Here is a 21,501-nt window from a genome sequence, read left to right as displayed (position 1 = left end):
AATCGGGCAGCGGCTTGCGGAGCCGTGACATCACCCCCAAAATCGAGGGAGCCAATCAGCGTCATCACTCCGGGGACACGTGGGCGAGTCCCGTTTTAAAAAAACACAACACAACGAAAAAAAAAGAAACAAACAAAAAAAAACCCCACTCAGCTCCAAAGTAAAAGTGACACAAGTTCATTTTTTAGAGGAAGGGGGGGAGGAGAGGCGCGCACGGACCCGCCGGGCGCTGTCCGCGGTGCTGCCGGGGCCCGGCGCGCAGGGCGCGAGCGCATCTCCCCGGCAGGTGCAGCGCGTTGAGCCGCCGGCCGCCGCCGCTGTCCGCGGTGCTGACGCCGCCAGGTGCGCTCGGCTCCGCCGGCCGGTAGAGCGGCCCGGGCCCGCCGCTATCCGCGGTGCTGATCCCGCTGCCCTCGGCCACCGCTTGCCCGGAGGAAGCGTGCTGTTTGGATTTTTTAAAAGCCGTTCTTCATTTAGATTACAACCACCTCGCGTTTTTTCTTTTTTTCTGTGCCAAGGGGGCCCCAGGCCGGCCGTCTCCCCCTTGCTCTCCCCAACTTGGCGCGCCCTCCCTCCCATTCCTCCCTGACACTCCCACCACCCCCCCTCGGCTCAGCGGCTCGGCGCGATGCTGCGAAAGACGCGCTGAGCCCTTTTGGATCTAATGCGCAGAGGAGGTTGGCCCAGAGCTCCCGGGCTCCCCCAAGGCTGAACTCCGTCCAAGGTGCCCGCAGGCTCCCTGCCCGCCTTCCCCATGCCAGCCCGCAGCTAGGGGCAGGGGCAGCGGCGGCTGGGGCTGGGGGTGGGTGGGGAGCTTTTGGGGAGGACAGGTCGCAGCTTGGCTATGGAAGGCTCCAATGGCTTTGGGATCGACTCCATTCTCTCCCACCGCGCGGGCAGCCCCGCCCTTCCCAAGGGGGACCCCTTGCTCGGGGACTGCCGTTCGCCCCTGGAGCTGAGTCCACGCTCAGAGAGCAGCAGCGACTGCTCTTCACCAGCCTCTCCAGGAAGGGACTGTCTGGAGACAGGCACCCCACGGCCCGGCGGGGCATCCGGCCCAGGTTTGGACTCCCACCTGCAGCCCGGGCAGCTCTCAGCACCGGCCCAGTCGCGCACCGTCACCTCCTCCTTTCTGATCAGGGACATCCTTGCCGACTGTAAACCACTTGCGGCCTGTGCACCCTATTCCAGCAGCGGGCAGCCGGCAGCCCCTGAGCCTGGTGGCCGTCTTGCAGCCAAGGCCGGCGAGGACTTTAGAGACAAGCTGGACAAAAGTGGTAGCAATGCTTCGTCAGACTCTGAGTACAAAGGTAAGAAAATGGGAAGCGAAAACTTAGAAGAATGTTATATCTCTGAGAAGTGGTATTTAAAACTTGTATGCACACACTTGGGGACATGCACGCGCTCACCTGCTCACCGTGGAGCTCCCCTAAGGCTCAAGTTGAGGGGTTGGTCTTGTCCAAACATCTCAGCCAGTCCTGTGGTTAGGCCTTTGGGCAACAAAGAGTCCAGTGGAGAGAGTGGGGGAGGGGAGGGATACTGTGCCAGCGGAGAGATGCCCCGAAACACTGCAAAGCAAACTTTCTAAACTCCACCTGGGGCTACCGCCCATCCAGTGGGGCTGGTGGGCCCAGTATGTTCCTATCAGAACAGTGGCTCTCTGGGAAGATATCTTGCAGAAAAACAGAGACCCAAAGGATTCTGTTGATGAGTGAAAATCTAGCCGGAGAATTTCAGCTGGAGCCCTGAGGACAGTCAGAATTTTCTGCCCTTTAATCTAAATTTCCAGACAGAAAAAGAAACGGGGCTTTCCTTTTCACTGGGTCCTGAGATCAGGCAGAAGGAAGCAGTCACTTCCAGGCAGAACCAGCAGCTGCCCGGCAGGTTCAGAGCTCCAGTGCAGAGGGGAGGACCCTGTACCTGCCCGTGAGTCCTCCCTGAATTTTAACAGTTGCATGTCCAAGGGCGGGTGTCAGGGATCGACCCCCTCCCCCACCAAAAAGGGTTTTCACACATCTAGCTAAATTGGATGACAGAAAGTACAGAAAAACACTGACGTGGGGTTAGTCCCGGATCCCGATCCCCATCGGTGTGCGACTGAGCACACTGTGCAGAGAACTCCAGATTGTAGTCGAGACCTAGAAATTCCTGAGTAACCAGTCCTGTCTCTCCCTACCTTAGGGTTGCTGCCCCTTCATTTGCCTTTTTTGTTTGTTTGTTCCTTTTTCATTCTGTCTTAACTAAGGAGCTGAGATCAGGATTAAGAGGAAAGGAAAGAAAGGAAAGGAAGAAAGAAATAAAAAAAAAAAAAAGGAGAGTGAAGAGGAAGGAGTTCTTTAATTTTGTTTCTGACCTCTAGCCATGACCTCAACTTTAGCTGTTTGTTGGGGCCAGAAACATAAACTTCTTTCTAAGGCAGAAGTCAAGAGGTGGCTGTGAGGAGAAGTATCTGGGTTTCCTGGGAGAAAGCCTCGCCTCCTGTCTAACACAAAGCTAGAGCCTCTCTCAGGCTGTTCTGAGCTCTTTCTGTCATATACTGAATTCCCAGAACCTTTTTCAGGAGACAAAATTTCCCCCTCAAGGCCAATTTCGTTATTGCCCTTAGTCCCCACACCTTCTGGCCCTCATTTCTACTAAGCCTTCGCAAAATTGAGGAAGGCTTGTGTAGCACTCTCCTTCCAACCAAGAATTCGTTTGTGGACATATCAAACCAAACTAAAACCCACTTGGTGTCCTACTCCACATCCCATTTCTCTCCATTTCCACCACACAAGTGGCCACGCCATCTTCAACCAGACTGGGCCAGTGCCTGGAAAATGGGCAGGTTGAACCAGCACAGCCAGGACGAGACCCAGAGACATGGGGTGGGTGCCAGGAGCCCCGCACCTGCCCCAGAGACCCTTGCTTCTCCCTGCAGCACCTGTTTAGAGCGGCAGAGAAAACGTGCCCAGATGTGGGCAGGAAGGCTAGGAAGGTGCTGTAAATATATATTCATAACACTCTATTATTTACGATTTGCAACAACACCTGGCTTTATGGTTAGAGCGAGCAAGGGGCAAGAATCTCCAGCCTCTTACATGCTAATGGCTGGTGGTGGTGGTGGTGGGGAAATAGTTTGGGTTTTGGCTCCTTTTATTTCTTTGCTCCCAGTTAGGATTTTGAGGAGAGGTTCCATTTATGGTAATTGGAATGTCAATCTTCTCCCATCCTCGATAATGTTAGATCCAGGAGGTGATAACTGTCCACTGTCCCTTGAAAAGGTTTGGAGCAAAGGGAATAGAAGGTCTTCTACAACCCCCCACCCTAGGCGCTGCCACCTTTGCACTGGAGTAAAAAAAGACGTAGGAACATTCAGTAAGGCTGCATGCGCGTGGAGTGTTTCTCAGAGCCCGGGTGAGGAAGCCGCTGAGAGAGATCCACTGAGCCAGTCCAGGGCCATCTAAGCCTGCAGATTCCCCAGCCACCTTCCAGGATCAGTCATGTCCTCCAGGGAGGGTGTGGGGGAAAGTCAGTCTCACCCCAAGTTGCTGGTATCAAAGGCTCCTCAAACATAACATGGGGTATCCCAAAAGTCACCCCACATAGGGAAAATGGGAAATTGTAGTTAAGTGCACCTTTATTTACAAAACATTCGTTACAAAATTTTACAAAATATTCTACACATGTTGGCCACTTCTTCGTAAAATTTCATCATATTTTGTAAATAAAGTCATGTGTAGCTACAATTTTCCTTTTTCCCTATGTATGGCGACTTTGGGGGCAACTTTTGGGACACTCTGTATTTAAAGAAACGGAAACTGGGTTTTGAGGTAAAGCAGTTGAACAATAGTAGCAGCTGGCAGCTGCCGGTGTCCAAGGAGGAAGTGAACCAGTGTGCTCTGTTGCCCGAAGGCAGGGTCGGTGGCCCTCCAACTTTGGGACACTGAAATGTAGCTTCCAGACCAAAGTCTAGGAAGCCAAGGGCCCACGAGGCTGAGCCTGTTCCAGAGGCAGAGGCAGAGCAAAGTGGCACAGATCCTGCACCCACAGGCTCCAGCCTGCAACCAGGAACTGACCAAAGGAAGCCTGCTCCCCCGTAGCTGACCGCTTCCTCCTGACGCCACAAACTCAACACCCTGGCCCTACCTCAGACCTCAGTTTTGAGAGGTGGAGAGTTTTCATACACAGTCAGGGTAATTAAAAAGTAAGATTTCTGCACTACCAAGTTTGAAGTTCCAAGGACGATGATTGTTTCCTCCAACTTGTTTAAACGACCTGCCTTTGGCAGAGATGACTCAGGTGGGTGTTTCTCACCCCCATCCTAACACAGCCCCATCCCCGACTGTGGCCAAGCCCCAGAGTGCAGAGCCTGCAGAGCGGGGAAAGCGGGGCACTGGCCTGGAGGGAGTCAGAGAGAAGCGCTCCGACAGCGGCTTCTGCCGAGCATTCTCCTCCCGCTCAACAGCCTTAGCGCACCCGGTGCCCGCTCCCTCCCTGCAGCGAAGCGCTGCCTTTCCGGTTGAAGTCTCCCTCCCCAGAGGCTCAATTAACCGGATTATTGTTTCCTATGGAGAGAAATTAACTCGCATTCAGCTGAACCCCAGAATCACTGAAAAGCCACGCATAATGAAACTCACCATAAAAAAATGATTAAAAAAGAAACTCACCAAAAAGAACAGAGATAAAAATGGGGGTAGGGTGTGGGGGAAAAGGCCCAGCCCACCGAGGCCAGTTTGGGAGAAGTGGTCTGCTTGGTTATGTAATCTCTTCAGGGGGAGAGCAGGGTGAGCACTGAGCTTGTTCGATTGTGAGTTTTCTGTGCAGTCAACCCCGATGAAAAGTGTTTGGGGAAAAAAGACACCACCCGCCTCGGATCTTTTCTTAGACCTCACTCAGGAGCTGGGCCCTCGTTGCTGTGTCCCCACCGTGGGGTGTAAACACACCATCTAGCTGTGGCCAGTGAGGGTGTAGCAGGAGCCACAGTGAGCGATGTATCAACTTGGGAAAACAGACCTCGGTGGCGGTGCATACCACCCGAGGGGCAGGGCTCACAGAGTCGAAAAGTGGTTTATTTCTCCAAGTGCTTTGTGCCCTCAGACCCAGGCACCCAGCCTTCCACCCTGCAGTGTGTGGGCAGCCCAGGTGTCAAGGAAAACCGTCACTATACAGTCACACCCAAAGGGGAGCCACTGTATACAATAGCCTGTTCTTCAGGACAAGAGCTGCTTTGGGGTGAGCAGGGTCTGTCCCTCCATGCGGGTTTTTCTCCCCAGATTTTGGCTTTCAGCTCCCTCCCTGTCATGGCGGTGGTGGGGAAAGGGGACAGAGGTCACTCCGCCAGGAACCCTGAGCCCTCCCCTATGCCAGTAGGTGGTTCTGCTTACCCCTCCAGGGAGGGGTGCGGCAAAATCGGGCAGGGTTCTCTGGGCTTTGGATTACTTCCTCCATGAAGCCGCCAGTGCATCTCAGCCATGTCGGTGCTCCTGCCGCAGTCCCCCACAGTCAGGGTACATACCCTGTTCCCAAGGCCCGGGGATGTCCGGCTCTGAGTGGCTTTGCTGGGTGCCGCAGGGCCACAGTGGTCAGGAGTCACATTCACACAAATGCAACGGGCCAGCGGCTGGTTGGGGTAAGAGGGCTTGGGCAGCTGGCAGTGAGGTCACTGATAATGCCACTGTGTGTCCGCAGTGAAGGAGGAAGGTGACCGTGAGATCTCCAGCTCCAGGGACAGTCCTCCGGTGCGCCTGAAAAAGCCACGCAAGGCACGCACGGCCTTCACTGACCATCAGCTGGCGCAGCTAGAGCGCAGCTTTGAGCGGCAGAAGTACTTGAGTGTGCAGGACCGCATGGAGCTGGCTGCCTCCCTCAACCTCACCGACACGCAGGTCAAGACCTGGTACCAGAATCGTAGGTGAGGCCTGGGGGGGGGGGCAGGGGCCAGATGGGTCTTTCCCCTTTCCTGACAGCTCTTTCAGCAGACCAAGAGTCCATAGCCTGTGCTAAAGGAGGCCCCTTGAGCCTCCCCCAGTCTATAAAAGTGGGGAAACTGAGGCCCTATGAGGAGATGGTTTTGCCCCAAGTCCCACAGTGAGGGACAGAGACAGGATTAGACTTAGTGTCCTGTGCCTATTCACACCCCTCTCCAAGACAGACACAGAGGCCACCAGAGGCCCATGTCCTGCCCCATCCCACTGGGAGATCCTTCAGGGTATTCCCCAAACCTACCAGCCCTCACCTAGGTCTGGCTTGGAGCCTCTGAGAATTCCCAGAGGAAGTCCCATGGGAAAGGTGACAGCCTTGTGGAAGGAGACAAGCAGGCTTAGTGCAGGGGGCTGCTGCAGGTGATCCAGCTGTCACTGGGCTCCTCTGGCCTCCCCAGCCTTCCCAGTCCCCAGATCTGAGGTGGGTGACTGGGAAGTTTGCTTTGGGACACTGGTTTTAAACCTGTTTCCTAATTTCCCTCCTGAATCTATTCACCAGACTTAGATACACACGTACAAACCACACAGCCACACACACTCACATGGTAACACACATTGACATATTCACATTGACACAACTTACTGTCACACACACAGAGTCACCCGTGCTTTTCATAAACAAGCCTCTGAACACATCGCCCCATTAATAATAAATACCGATTACTGCTCCGGGCATCAATAATTAAGACCTGTTATAGTAATTACACAATTATGATGATGATGAATAATTCAGGGAGGGAACCAGTGCTAGTGTAGCTGAGCCCACTTTGGTGGGCCCTGGCAGGTGAGCCAAAGGCTGGACGGCCAACCCGAAGCCTCCTCACTTTGGGGCCAGACAGGACTCAGAGGCTTGTCCCACACCTGGGGCCTGGATGCTGAGGGTGGGTGCGTTCTCTGTCAGCCATCCTCTCCAGCTGTCATCTCCAGAGGTGCTGCCACCCGGAGTACTTCGGAAGCACCTGCCTCTCCCTAGCCTCTTGTGGGAAGATTAACCTCACACCTTTCCAGCACCAGCAGCCCCTTCCCCCTTTCCCTCACCCTCTTCAGGGGGATCCCACCTCCACACCCAGCAGCAAGGGCCTGATCAACCATCACTGAGCGGAGTGCAGCCAGGTTAGGCTTTGGGTTCAGACAGCCTATAGAACGCGGCCTCGCACCTCCTCAGTTTTCTTGTTTATTCTTTTTTCTTGAGAGAGTCTCGCTTTTTCGCCCTGGGTAGAGTGCTGTGCCATGATAGCTCACAGCAATCTCAAACTCCTGGGCTCAAGTGATCCTCTTGCCTCAGTTTTTCATTTTCTTTTTTTGGGGGGCGGGGTCTCACTCTTGCTCAAGCTGGTCTGGAACTCGTGAGCTCAAGCGATCCACCCACCTCGGCCCCCCAGAGTGCTGGGCACGCCTCCTCAGTTTTCTTTTCTGTAAAATGGGGATAAGAGTCAGGGAAGACCTATGGACGATTAAAGATGGGCGTAAGGCAGTGATGGCACAGCGTTATTTATTTACAACGTTATTTATTCACAAGTTAGCACCGTCCCTCCCGGGCTCCCTTCCGGCGCTCTGGGCCAAGCCATCGGAGGGAAGGGGTCGCTGCTGGCCCTACCGCTGACTCTGCCCTGCGCATTTATTTCGGTCTCCAGGACTAAATGGAAGCGACAGACGGCCGTTGGTTTGGAGCTGCTGGCGGAGGCAGGCAATTACTCAGCGCTCCAGCGGATGTTCCCGTCGCCTTATTTCTACCCGCAGAGCCTAGTTTCCAACTTGGACCCGGGCGCCGCGCTCTACCTGTACCGCGGCCCCAGCGCGCCGCCGCCCGCCCTGCAGAGGCCTCTGGTGCCCCGCATCCTCATCCACGGACTCCAGGGCGCCGGCGAGCCGCCCCCGCCGCTGCCACCGCTGGCCGGCGTCCTCCCGCGCGCCGCGCAGCCTCGGTGAGGTCTCCGCCCCGCACGCCTGTCGGAGGGCGCGGAGTTCGATGCCCCTTCCAAGGAAGGGGCCCTGCGCGGTGTCCCCGACCGGCCCGGACCCGGACTTCGTCTCCCTAGCCCTTCTTGGCGTCCGCTCCCCGGGCTGGCTGCTCCACCCGGGAGCCACTTCCACCCGCTGGGTGTACTCGCGTCTCTGCCCCCTCCCCGCCCCCGGTCTCTGCCGGCTCCCCAGGGCGCCCCTTTCCTTCCCTGGAGCTGGTGGGGTTCAAGCTCGTGCTCTGCTCCCTCCCTTCCCTGCTGCAGCAGCAGACCAACCCTTCTTCCCGCACCCTGCCGGGGAGGGAAGGGGCGTGCAGAGCTCCCCACCCTCATCCCGGTGCCGGGCCGGCGGCTGGGCTGTACATACCGTGTGCAGAGTGTATATGAAGTTATTTATTCGTGATCCATGAGCCCGTGACCGTGTCCGTGAATTAGTGAGTTTGTGGCCTGTGGCCTCCACCCCTTCCCAGGCGGGGCAGGAAGGGGTCGTAGGGGCTCGTCCACCCACCTGACCCCAGCCCCCACCTCTGGCCAGGCTTGTCGGGTTCTCCCTTTTTTAAATGTCTAAATAAACTTCTTACAAACGACCAGGCGCCAGTCCCGGCTCCCATGGGTCTGTCCACACTCAAGCCCCTCTCCAACCGGCCTCAACAACCATTTTCCTCTCCCCGGACAAGGTCCCCTTCCATCCTCAATAATGAAATGTTTTTGTCCCCTCCTCGTCCTTGGTGCTGAGGACATGTGCAGGGGGCCTCGGGCTGCGGCCTCCCCTCCTGGCCTCAGTCTCCCCATCTCTGCGACGAGGCCAGCCGGTTCTCCCACCTCCCCTTCCTCTGCATCTGGTTCCTGGCTGCTCCCAGACGGTCTGGGGCCGGGGGCGGGGGGTCAGCGCCCAGCCACACTGGGCTTCGGGCAGGGCTGCGGTGCCCTCGCTGAGCCGACTCATCTGGCTGCGACCAGGGCCCCGGCAGCTGGTGACCGGCCCGGCGGGCGCAGGGCGGACAGATGGGCTCCGAGGCTGCTCCCTCCATCACCCCCACCCTCCGCCCGCTCGGGTTCCGACGCTGGCGGGCGCCGAGGCGGCTCCCGCTCCCGCTCCCGCTCCCGCTCCGGTGCGTGGGAGTCAGCGCGCCTTCCTACGACCCTGAACCTGACGCCGCATCGGGTAACTGCCCCCAGGTCGGCATTTTCTCACTTCCCCATTTACCCCGGGAGTAATTTGGAAGTGAGACTCGGAGGGGAGCCGAATCCCAACGTCTGCCCCATCCTTTCCCACCGCTCCGGCCTGTGGCTACAGGACCTCAGGAGAGGGACTTTAATTCCTGAGTCAGACCCCAGGCCTTCGGTTCACGTTAGGTACAAGGTCACCTTCCAGTCCCTCTTGGGAGGCTGGCGCAGGTGTTCCCCTCCCACACGCCACCTGCAGATCCCTGACCCGAGGGGCCGGGACGTTTGGGGGCCCGGCAAGCCTTGCCCCCTCTCGTCTTGTGGCGGGGTTGCCCGTAAGGACAGCCCGGTGGAGGGATGGACACTGTCCGGACTCCAACCGCCTGGAAAGCAGACTCAAGGCCAGGGCTGCTACTGTTTCCTCCCCGCCCCCCAACACCCCAGCACGGCAGCTTTTCTTACCCGGGATAGAGAGGGTATTATTCTAATTTTGCAAAATGCACAGCAGCTAATTAAGTCAAGGAGCCCCTCGGCTTTCGAGTTCTTTTGCATGTGAATGGGGGTTGGTAAATCCCCAGCTCTGGCTGTGGTGGGGGGCGAGGAGGGACTGTCCCCAACTCAGGGTTAATGAAGTGGGAAAGGAGTCTCTCATAGCCTCCTGCAAACAAAACCCCCCAAGCAACAAACCCTGCCCAAATCCTACATGGATTGACTTAAACCCAGGGGATAAGTGCTTTAAATTAATCTCATTGAATAAGAATGAGACCAAACAAAACTCTTTAAAATCATATTAAAAACCTATCAAAGGACAACTTGCACTGGTGTGCTTTTCATTTTGTGCGAGTGAAGGAGTAGACGGGAGCAACCACCCTTACATTTACACAGCAGCAGTGTAAATCACACACACATTCTCAACTATGTAATTGTCCTTGTACCTCAGAGGCGGTTTCATATCTTACATTAATGAAGAACAAGTCTTCCCTACAAGTTTATAATTACAATATTTTAAATTGTCCTATACAACCATCTGTAATAATAACTTCGCTGCCTTCACTGTGAAGTGGGCTTCTGCCTTCATCCACTTGGAAGGCTAAATTGGTTTCTCTGTTTCCAGCTGCGGGGGCTGGGTGAGCTCTCATTTAAAATAGAAATGACTGTGGGGAAGGATACTGAACAATAGGAGGGGCTCCTCCTCCAGCGACCTACCCCCTTATAAACCTGGACTCAAGGGGGCAGGGGGCAACAAAGTTTAAAAGAAGTTCAGCTCTCCCTACTAGGCTTCTGCGAAGGCCTCACTGGGAATTTTTCCTATGGTGGAGCAGATTAAGAGATAAAGTATAATGGTCATGGAGGTGATTAACAAGACCGGTTAATACCCCTTCAAGCCGGGCAACTAGTAGAAAAGCCTTCTATTTCTCACCTCTAAGGATGGTGGGTTTTAAGGGTTCCATGGACCGCATGGGGAAGAGCTACCTGAAGCGGGAAGCAGCAAGGCCTCTGGCAGTTTGTTACACACTAGACTTACAAGGTGTGTATTCCCTACACTCACTTCTCTTCACTCCAGGGAGAAAAGAAAAAAACCCAAAAGAACCTACTAGGTTTTGTCAAAAAATATCCCTTGCTGCTCTAAGAGAGGAAAGTGCTGTCTCATTGCATCAACACCCACTTACTCCCTCACCCAGGACTCTGTCCCCTTAGTGACTGAGTGGGATGGGGGCCCTTCTGAAGACTGGCAGCCCTTAAGGATTGGGAACATGAGGATGTTTTAGATCCCCAAAAGCCTTCTATAAGCCCACCAGAGAAAAACGCTTCAGGATGCAACATTCCAATAAATGCCCAAATTCTCTGACTTTAAATGTGGGAAACAGGCTTATGACACAGATATGGGTAAGTTTGAGAAATTAAAAAAAGAGGCATGATTAAAAATACACATAAAAATTATATTATGTACAATGGAATTAGGCTAAAGCTTAGCCTAATTGATGCCTGAAATGTATAATCTGTCTGGAGCCATAAGAGAAAGAGATTTATTTAAGGTTATTTAAATAATATTAACCCTTAATCTGCTAAATCCATGTTTTTTTAGTAACTGGGATACATTTATTGATTCATACATTGATTCTACATAGAAACACATCCACATAGCGTCTACGGCAGGAAATCCTCGCCCAAGAGTTAGCACACCAGGTGTGTAAGTTTTGATCTTGGGATTACAGTCACTTACACTTTGTACCATTCTAACACTTCTCTCCCCCAGCAGGAATTTGATGTCTGCCAATTCACCCTTTTATGAAATCAACACTATGGGAAAAAAGTAAGGTTTCTCTTTGATCAACCCCAATCACTGGCATTAATCCTGTTTTTCACACAGCTGGGTTTTGTCTATAAAGTTTGATCCCTCCTTTTCTCATCCAAATTGTGTGAACCATTACACACTGAAATAAAAGAAAAGTGGCAGATTTGCCCAGTTGATGTGTGCTATGTTTTTTTTTTTTCATTATTACTGTTACAAATTTCACCAAGGGTCTCTATGAATTTGTATGTGACTGCCAACTCTGAGAAGGTCCAGTTTTTCCTCAGGCAGAGGATCAATTCTCAGTAGGCCCACAGCACCCCCACACTGGAGGCCTTTTTGGTGTTGGTGTTAGCTGACGCTAGCCTGTGTGTGCCTGGAACAAGGCAAGGACGCTGACTCCTCCGTGGTCAGCAGAAAGGCCCACCTTGCCCCTCTCACCGTCCTCTCCTGGTTGTTTAGCTCAGGGGGACCTGGGAGTCTGAAGTGCGGCCTCAACACTCATCCTGGGAAACCACAGATGAGACCAACCTGGGAGGACAGAGGCTTTTAACCCTTTCTCGTTTGGACCCCTCTCAAAGTGTCCAAATCTTACATTTATTGGGAAATCAATACGCTCCAGGAGGCCTCTTTCAAACCTCCCCGAAAACACAAGGGAAGGGGAGGGCAGCTGTGGCCTGGGTTACAATACAAAGACCCCCCAGACTTTTCTTGAAGATGGAATTTGATGCAGAAAAAAAAAAGCTCAGATGCTGGGGCCTTTTGACTTCAAAGGCAAATAATAAAAAGGCAACAGTAAATCAGCCCTGAGAGAGTGAATTTTCTGTGGACAGGAAAGGAGCAATGTACGTGGATGAACACTGTTGTTTACAGAATCACATTTCTATAAGAAAATAAGAGGACTCCTACTGTGCCTGAAAACACATTAGATTTTTAAGCCAGACCAAAAACTTTGTCTTTTTTTGGGTGGGGGGCAGTTTTTGGCTTGGCCAGGTTTGAACCCGCCACCTCCGGCACATGGGGCCAGTGCCCTACTCCTTTGAGCCATAGGCGCCGCCCAAAACTTTGTCCTTTTTAACAAAGCATTTGTACATAAAAATGATTATTTGATAATTATCTTTTTCTCATTTTACAAATCCAAATCCAGTTTTTGCCATTTTACTTCCCAAAATTAAAGCCAAAATATGCATAGATAGGGCTGAAGTGAAGCTGTGAAACTCTTCTGAACTACTGAGTGGCAACAATCAAACCCCTGCCAGGATGGTGCACAGGGCACTACCACATCAAGGGTGGGCACAAGCTCATCCAGGGCAAGTCAGTGCCTGGGTGAAGGCGAATGGACACGATGGGATCCACACAGGCGGCTCCTACAGTTACTTGGCTAGTTCATGCTGTGCTGACTCTCTACCGCTGACTTCTATCAGCGCTCCTCCCACAGGAGATAAGGGCTGGGGCTCCTGCTGAGACTTCCTCTTCAGGGGAAGGCCTGTTATTTTTCACTGGGCTCTTCTGACAAATGGGGGGGAAGGGAATCATCCAGTGCCACTGGGGCCTCCCGGATCCACTCTGACACTCAGACCTGTGGAGAGAGATTTTTAAAAAACTTTCTGGGAAGTCTCAGTCTTTCAGTAAGCCTTTTCTGGTCTTTTTCTGCTTCTCAATTTTTTCCCACGGCCAGAGCGGCGCTGGCTGGGCGGTGCTGCCAGGCTCTCCGTTTGTCTCGCTTTTTGACCTTGGCGACACTGGCCTCCAACCCACTGGAGTATTCGGAACGTAAGATTTCGGCAAGGTGGCGTTTACTCTGGGTCTTCTTAGGAAGGTCAGGCCTGAAGAACAGTAACAAGCAGAGGGGAAAAGAAACTTTATTATTTTTTTTCTTTCCTATTTGGAAAGAGGTTGATGGCAGCTGGTTCCAAGATTGTGAAGCTGACATTTTTGTATTAACAGAAGTACAATTTTTTTTTCAATACTGCTTGTTTTGATATTCCATGCACCAGAAGATTAAATACGGAGCTGACAGATTTTTTTCATAACGGTGGCAAATATCACGGCATTTTTTAAAAGTGAAGCTTTGTTCTGTGTTGTTTTCATGGGAAAAAAAGGAACTATACACCCTCACACTCTGATGGCAAATGAGGTGTGTGATACAGCAGTTTGCCAAAGGACAGGGAAAAACCACCTTACAGCTCAACAACACAAGGCAGTGAAGGGAAGCCAGCCAGCCACTCTGGTAGTCCTGACTGTTCACAGCAACTGGCCTCCTCCTGGGAAACCGGCAGCCTGGGACTCAGCCCAGCGGGAGCAGAGCCCAGCGGGGTCCATGCAGCCCTACTGGGTCCAAATGACTGGGCTGTCAGTCAGATAGTTATTCATTGACTGAAAACACTCTTAGAAAATATTTCTGACCCTTCTAAACCCAAACTCAAGGTATAGGCTTGTCAATTCTGGACCAAGGTTCAGAAGAGCAACCTTCTGTGACCCACACAGAACTGCCTAATACACTTGGATAATGCCAGGTCGAAAATCAACCTTGGATATTCAGTTGCAGTAACTGTTGTCAAGAGACAGAGTCTTAACCACGTGATCAGAAGATCAGAGGAAGGTGGTAGATGTTCAATAGTGCAAAAGAATAATTAAGAAAATTGATGAGTAAAATAATGTTTAAGAAGGGATTTTTTTTTTTTTTTTGAGACAGAATCTCACTTTGTTGCTCTTGGTAGAGTGCTGTGCTGTCATAGCTCACCGCAACCTCAAACTCTTGGGCTTAAGCGATTCTCCTGCCTGAGCCTCCCAAGTAGCTGGGACTACAGGTGCCTGCCACAACGCCTGGCTATTTTTAGAGACAAAGTCTCACTCTGGCTCAGGCTGGTCTTGAACCCATGAGCTCAGGGAATCCACCCGCCTCAGCCTCCCAAGTGCTAGGAGTATAGGTGTGAGCCATTGTGCCAGACTTAAGGAGGGATTTTAACCAAAACAATTAAAAACCATTACTGATAAATCCAAACTGCCTTGATGGCAGTTTCTTCACTCCCAAAATGTCAGTGTCTCAGGATAATATGGAATCATAACATTCTTACAAAAAGCAAATGTTATGGTCTACTATTATAATTACAGCATTTTCTTTGCTGTAATAATCAGAGGATAAACTAGACCCAACTTGTGACCAAAATAAACACAACAGATGCTTTTAAAATCCAAGAATTAGAAACAAGACTGATATTGTGCTATTAACATGACTATGAAAGCTTCCAGAAGCCTATTATAACTGGGTTAAAGCAATAACACCTATTTATAACCAAACTCCAGAGGACAGGGTTATAGTCACAATGGTGTTTTCTAAGGTAACATATAGAAAGAAACACAAATCCAACCTTTGTGGGGAAAACAGATTTGAAACAAGGGGATAATTAGGAGATGATAATTAAGGGGTAGGAGTTCACAGGGTGTGTGCATGTGCCAGAGGCAGGATTTACCAAGAAGACCGCAAGTACACGGCTTCTCAGTTCTGTGTGAAATGATTTATGCACATTGTCTCCCACAGCCTTGCTCAGTGAAGTAGGTGTGATCATCACCCTTACTTTACAGATAAGGTCACCAAGATTCAAGGAGGAAGTGACTTGCCCAAGACCATTTAGCTGGTCAGTGCAGAAGCCAGAATGCAACCCAGGGCAGGCGGACTTGAAGCCCATGCTCTTCCCAGTAAGCTGCCTGTCCAGGAGGAGAGAACAATTTGCAGGACCAAGGTGGAAAATGGCCATGATGTGACACGGGGGAGTCCTTTGTGGTCTTCTAAGGACTGTCCCAGTAAGATGATGGGGCAGGAGCCAGACCACAAAGGAGTAAGGAGAGTGAGGGGACAGAGCAGGGGAGGCTCTGTCACTCATTAGCTGAGGACATGGAACGAGTCACTCCAGCTCTGTGGCTCAGTTTCCTCCCAAGGGAATAGGGCTGATATTGAAAAATGGAGCTCACAAGGCTCTATACGAATTAGATGAAGTGAAACATTAAAAATGCCGGCTGGTGGCTGGCATGTGGATTTCAGCCACTGTTAAAAATGAGGAAACTGAAGTCCAGAGAAGCCATGCACCTCCTCCGGGCCACACAGGAACCAGTGTGGACGCAGAAGCTCTTGACAGCTGGGCCAGGCCTCTCTGATAATGTTCCCCACTTCCTAGAGGTCAGTGGCCCTGACCTGGGCATGTATGCCCCTGAGGACCATGCGCACCACATCCCTGGTGGCAGTCCAGGCATCGGCAGGCTGACGTGTGGTTGGGAGCAGGGAGACAGGCCTACAGCTGCGAACACTCCACTTGTTCCAAGCTGAAGCCTGCCAGTTCTTGTGCTTGTAGTTTATTTTTAGTCAGGTTACATGACAGACAGAGTGAAAAGGTTCTGACAGGAAGGAATGCTTTTTCTTCCCTCTTGTTTGAAGCCAGGTTCACAATACGTACAATTTTTAAATGTAACAATCTGAGTTTCAAAATATGCAAAATTTCAGTCAAAATATTCTCCCCAGCCTGAGCTCTCACACGGCAATGATCGCTCCTGCCACTGCTAAGGAAAATAAATAAGCAGGATCTTATTTGGGTGATTGATACGCATGTTGCCTATAGAGATAGCAGGGTGTGAGGGCATCTTCCACCCCAAGTGCGCTCACACTGCCAGTCTGCCACATGGGGCCAAGAGACTGGCTCCAACGCCCCCACCCAGGTGTGATCCACGCAGTGGGGGACATGCATCCCTGCTGGGGATGCTTCCATAGTTCCTTGAAACTATCCCTTCACAGACAAACACAGATGGGTCCGAGGCAGAGAAGGCGGCTGCCAGTGGGTACGCCGTGCCACTGACCGGGAATGTTTACTGAGGACCTCTGAGTCCAGGCTGCCGAGTTAGAAAGCATGTTGTGGAGACAGTCCTGCCTGCCTGCATATTTCTGAGCTACTGCACACTTTATTCTAGTCCTTTCACCTGTGACACAGACCTGGCAGTCCACTAGCGGAGAGGCCCTTGCTGGTCCAGCCAGCAAGCAGGGCTCACATTGTCCAGACCCTCTCTCTTCCTTGGGTGGAAGACCCCTGGGGTCAATCCTGCAGGGGTTTCACCTGCTGTCATGACAGCCACCCCAACAGGACCTGGGGGTCCCTCAGTCCGCTCCCTGTATCCTTTTCCTTTGTCCTGAGGCCCAATGATGAAACAGTAAAGTACAGATGGGAAGATAAACTGTCTAAACCCAAGCATGAGATGGGCGCTCAATTTCTCCTCCTGCCAAACCACAGTGCTCCTAGGAACCTGCTAACTTCTTTGCCCTCCTTGCCCTCCAAATACCCAAACTCGTCTCAAATGGGCTTCTCCACCATAGTAATCCTTTAGTTACCAAGCAACAGATCAGTTTATCTAACCACAGGGAACTCCCTTGTAGTGAAAGCTAAATAACCCCCCATTCGTTACCAGGCTGGATCACTCAGCAGGACGGGCAGATGCCACTTGCACTGCCAATCGGGTGAAATCACAGCCTAATTAGTAAATTGATATAGTCTCCTACAGTGACCACTGGACACCGAGATCGCAGGACCACCTCTCAACTTTATCCACAAATTCACAGAATGATCTTCCAAGGTAAAAAGTCATTTTAATGCAGGCTTTTGTCATTTTTTTATAGGACAGAATTTAAAACTTTTATTTATGTGCTGTTATGTCTGTCAATATTTTATGTTTATGGATTTAGGGTCACACTTAGAAAAGTCTTCATCCTAGAACTTCAAAAACATTCAAGCACATTATCATCTAGTCTGCTATTGATTAAAGTCCATCCAGGTTTTACTGTGATTTATGGTAGGTATGATGTGGAGAATTTATTTCTTCCCAAGAATCATCCAGTTATCCACGACAGTCACTGAACAGTAAATCCTTCCCCCAAGGGTCTGAAATGCACATCTAGAACTTTCCCTCCGACTTTCAGAAGAGCCGTCCATGACAACTACATGGATAACAGGCCTCACCAAATGGATCAAAACATTCCCAGGGCTGCAAGGCAAGAGCCCTAACGCGAGACTGTAGACGTGAACTCCTGGAGTCTGATTCCCCAGCTTATGCACTTAACCACCATGCTGCGGTTTTCTAAACAAGGAGCAAGTTCCTTACATGAAATATTTTAATATAAAACAATGTTCATATTACCTCAAATCTCAAAGACTTTTGGAACCTGAAAAAGTATGTCTGAAAAGTAATAGTTGAATAACTGAAGTGCAAAAAGCAAAAAATCCTACATGTTCAATCTCATTTTAGACAAATTCTAATTTCATTCTAGAACAACAAAAAACTTCACATACCTCCCTGTATGTATGAATGCAGAGACAGTGTAAAGCAGCGGTCCTCAAACTTTTTAAACAGGGGGCCAATTCACTGTCCCTCAGACCACTGGAGGGTTGGACTATAGTTAAAAAAAAAACAAAACAAAACTATGAACAAATTTCTACACACACTGCACATACCTTATTTTGAAGCAAAAGCAAAAAACAAAACGGGAACAAATACAATCACATCGCCTCATGTGGCCCGCGGGCCGCAGTTTGAGGACCCCTGGTCTAAAGGGTGTATAAATGTAAGGCAACGGTGACTCAGGTTGTGGGCTTATGGCAACATTTTAGCTTTTCTCTGTCCTGTATTTTTATAATGAGCATGCATTATCTTATAAATAGAAAGCAACTGTATATTCACTTTGGTGGGGGAAGCAAATGGTCTTAGTACCAACTGAAATACTTAAAAATGAAAAAGAAAGGGCGGCGCCTGTGGCTCAGTGAGTAGGGCACCGGCCCCATATGCCGAGGGTGGCGGGTTCAAACCCAGCCCCGGCCAAACTGCAACAACAAAAAAAAATAGCTGGGCGTTGTGGCGGGCGCCTGTAGTTCCAGCTACTCGGGAGGCTGAGGCAAGAGAATCGCGTAAGCCCAAGAGCTGGAGGTTGCTGTGAGCCGTGTGACACCATGGCACTCTACCGAGGGCAGTACAGTGAGACTCTGTCTCTACAAACAAAAAAAAAAAGAAAGAAAGAAAAAATGAAAAAGAAAAAAAAAGAAAAGAAAATGGTAGAATTTTACCTTCGGGTGAAATGAATTATTTTAATTTCTACTTATTCAAACCCTGTCTTCTGGCTTTCAGTTTGTTTGATTTTGTGAGGTTTTTCTGAAAGTGGCGTAATTAACACAGACAGACAGGGAGACTGAGGCCTCGTCAGACAACAGGCTGAAGACCGGCCAGGTGTACTCCCTGACCTGAATGAGTCTGCCTTATGGTGAAGGTTCCAGGGCCTCCATAGGCCTGAAGGGCTCTGCTAAGGAAGCACGCCCCCAACCGCAAGAAAAGTCTGGGCTCTAAGTGCTCACAGAAGGAAATGGTGATGACGTCAGGTGGCTTGTGGCTGACTGGAAGTTTCTATATGTGTGCCTTACTACACAGATGATGAAAAGGCTCAACGTCTGATTTGGTGGTTCTCAGAGGACAGTAAGGGTCACAAGCAGCTCCAGAGAGAACATGACGCTCAGAGCAACAGAGGTGCAGAATCGGCTGGCGTGGGATGCAAGTTCAGCCTACCAAGAAGGGGGCAAACTACCCTGCCCTCCATGGTCAATGAAGGGAAAGGAGGTCAATCGAGACCCCTTGCCTGTGGGTTCTGCTTTGACAGAGAGGCATGCTGGCAGGCTAGCCATCTCAAAGACTTTATGATTGCTGAGATCAAGAAAAATCTTCCCAGACAATCCCCCCTCTTCCAGCAGAGTCCTGCCATGGCAGAGGATACCGCAACAACATTCCCAAGAAGCTCTGTGGATAGACTGACAACAAGTGGGTCTCAGTCTTATGCTAAAGATGGAGATCAGAGGAGGAGAAATCAGTCTGGGGCCAGGGCAGGCATGATGGTGGCAGTGTGGGTCCCACTGACGTGCAGCACTTCCCAAACTTCCTCGCTCTGAGCCCGGCACCGGACACGAGCTTCGAGCTTCGTGCTTGCCCTGCCCCCATACCCTACACAGCAGCCCTGTGGCACCGCCCCCACCCCCCCTTGCAGGTAAGGTGCTGCTGAGTTCCAGGGGCAGGATCAGACTCAGGCACGTCTGACTCCAGTGGGAACGAGCAAAGCGATAGTATGAAGCTACGGCTGATGCTAAAGTGAAGAGCTGAATCGGAATCCTGGAAGGTGTGGGAGCTTTGAGATTATTCAGCCCAGCTGACCAAAACTCTTCCAGAAGTTCTATAAGAACTTAAGCCTGACCCTCAGAAGGCAGGTAGTAGTGTTGGGGACAGGGTGTGGACCAGAATTCTGATGATCTTGGGTGGAATCCCAGCTCCACCACTCTCCTAGCTGACGACCTTGCAGAGTCAGCAGCTTTCTCTGAGCTTAGCCTCTCCACACGTCAGAACGGGCTCATGTACAGAACAGCACTAGAGTGAAGGTGGAATGGCAGAATGCTTTAGAGATTTTAACTCTCTGTGGAAATGTTATGAATTATTGTGAAGATGGTGAAATATAGGGTAACATAGAAACATTTAGTGTATCTGAAAATAGTATGAACTAGTTCCTAAAAATACTGAGATTGACAAGCTCAGGGTAGAATCCCAGTCCCAAACCCCAGCACTTAGTGCTCTGGGCCTGTCCTGTTTGACATTATTATCAATGATATTATTGATATCAATGACATTATTATCAATGATGACAGTATGTAGCATATCTAACACATTCTCAGACAAAAAGACATTTACAGGGAGAGGTAATACCCATAACAATAGACCAGAACGATGAGCCTAAGCTAAAAAGGTGAACTTGGGCCAGGTGCAGTGGCTCATGCCCGTAACCCTGTCACTCTGGGAGGCCAAGGTGGGAGGACTGCTTGAGCTCAGGAGTTTGAGACCAGCCTGAGCAAGAGCAAGATCGTGTCTCTACTAAAAATACAAAAACTAGCTGGGTGCCTGTAGTCCCAGCCTACTAGCTGACTGCCTGTAGTTAGGAGGATGAGGCAAGAGGATCACTTGAGCCCAAGACTTTGAGGTTGCTGTGAGCTATGATGCCATGGCACTGTACCCAGGTTGACAGAGTGAGATCTGTCTTTACAAAAAAAAAAAAGTGGGGCGGCACCTGTGGCTCAGTGAGTAGGGCACTGGCCCTAAATACCGAGGGTGGTGGGTTCAAACCTAGCCTTCACCAAACTGCAACAACAACAAAAATAGCAGGGCGTTGTGGTGGGCGCCTGTAGTCCCAGCTACTGGGGAGGCTGAGGCAAGAGAATCGCCTAAGCCCAGGAGTTGGAGGTTGCTGTGAGCTGTGTGATGCCACGGCACTCTACAGATGTAAGTTCTTGCTCTTAGAAGGTTAGAGATATAAATCAGCATGCATGCAAACAGGCAGGTATTTAGTTGACAAGTTTTGACCTAGAACAAGAAGGTCTGGGTTAGAATCTCAGGTCACCATGGGGACAGCACTTTCCTCCTGTCAAATGGGGATGACATGATTGCAAGCTCATCGCCTGGCCACTGCAGAGTGCCACTCAGTGGCAGCCACATCCCTGAGGTTACCCACAATCTCTGACACCAATGGAAGTGACTGTCCTATTTTACTTCTTGCCAGGCAGTCTCTATTATGTGTTTGGACAATTTCATGAAGCAGACTTTGAAAAGAACCTGGGCAAACGTGGATGGGCAGAGACAAGCCATCTAGATGACCAAGGCACAGGTGGAGGCACTGGGGCTGTACAGCCTGAGACAGGGGCCACTGGACAAAAGATGGCCCTGAGCAGGGGAGTGCTGGCCGTTCCCTACAGGTTGTGGAAATTATGAGCTAAGGCAACAAACCACTCATCACAGCGCCTGTTGGGAAGGCGCCCATTAAATGTTTACTATCATTAACAGTACAGAGAAAAGGCGAGGTAGCTGGGAGCCATCATCAGAAATCTGACACACTGTCATGTGGACCGGGGACTGGTTTGATCAATGATAACACCACCTTGTATTTCTGTGTTTGCAAATCATGCACACGCCGCATTTGAATCTCCAGAGACTAAAGAGTAGAAATCAGACCAAAGGGTGAAAAATAAAAGTGATAAGTTCTGAATCATTTCCCACAGCTCAGCGA

General features: G+C 50.9%; 2 protein-coding genes across 3 annotated transcripts in view; one reads left to right on the top strand and one right to left on the bottom strand.

Moving 5' to 3' along the window:
* Positions 1 to 652: 652 nt before the first annotated feature.
* BARHL1 (BarH like homeobox 1) lies at positions 653 to 8,508 on the top strand. Its single transcript, XM_053571050.1, has 3 exons — positions 653 to 1,310; positions 5,668 to 5,890; positions 7,595 to 8,508. The coding sequence occupies exons 1-3, from the start codon at positions 845 to 847 to the stop codon at positions 7,887 to 7,889; spliced, it is 984 nt and encodes a 327-aa protein (XP_053427025.1). The 5' UTR covers positions 653 to 844; the 3' UTR covers positions 7,890 to 8,508.
* Positions 8,509 to 10,603: 2,095 nt separating this feature from the next.
* The window catches only part of DDX31 (DEAD-box helicase 31), a 74,122-nt gene continuing 63,224 nt past the window's right edge, over positions 10,604 to 21,501 (bottom strand). The window contains exon 21 of one of the 2 annotated variants that reach the window (XM_053565652.1): positions 10,604 to 13,207. In XM_053565652.1, the coding sequence (XP_053421627.1) occupies positions 13,039 to 13,207 (169 nt within the window). In that variant the 3' untranslated portion in view covers positions 10,604 to 13,038. The remainder of the gene's footprint in view (positions 13,208 to 21,501) is intronic. The other variant, XM_053565662.1, reaches the window with a different exon arrangement.

This window comes from Nycticebus coucang, chromosome 2 (assembly GCF_027406575.1).
Source record: "Nycticebus coucang isolate mNycCou1 chromosome 2, mNycCou1.pri, whole genome shotgun sequence".
Taxonomy (NCBI): Eukaryota; Metazoa; Chordata; class Mammalia; order Primates; family Lorisidae; genus Nycticebus; species Nycticebus coucang.
Note: the sequence above shows the minus strand (reverse complement) of the source record. Positions and strands in the feature narration are given on the sequence as shown.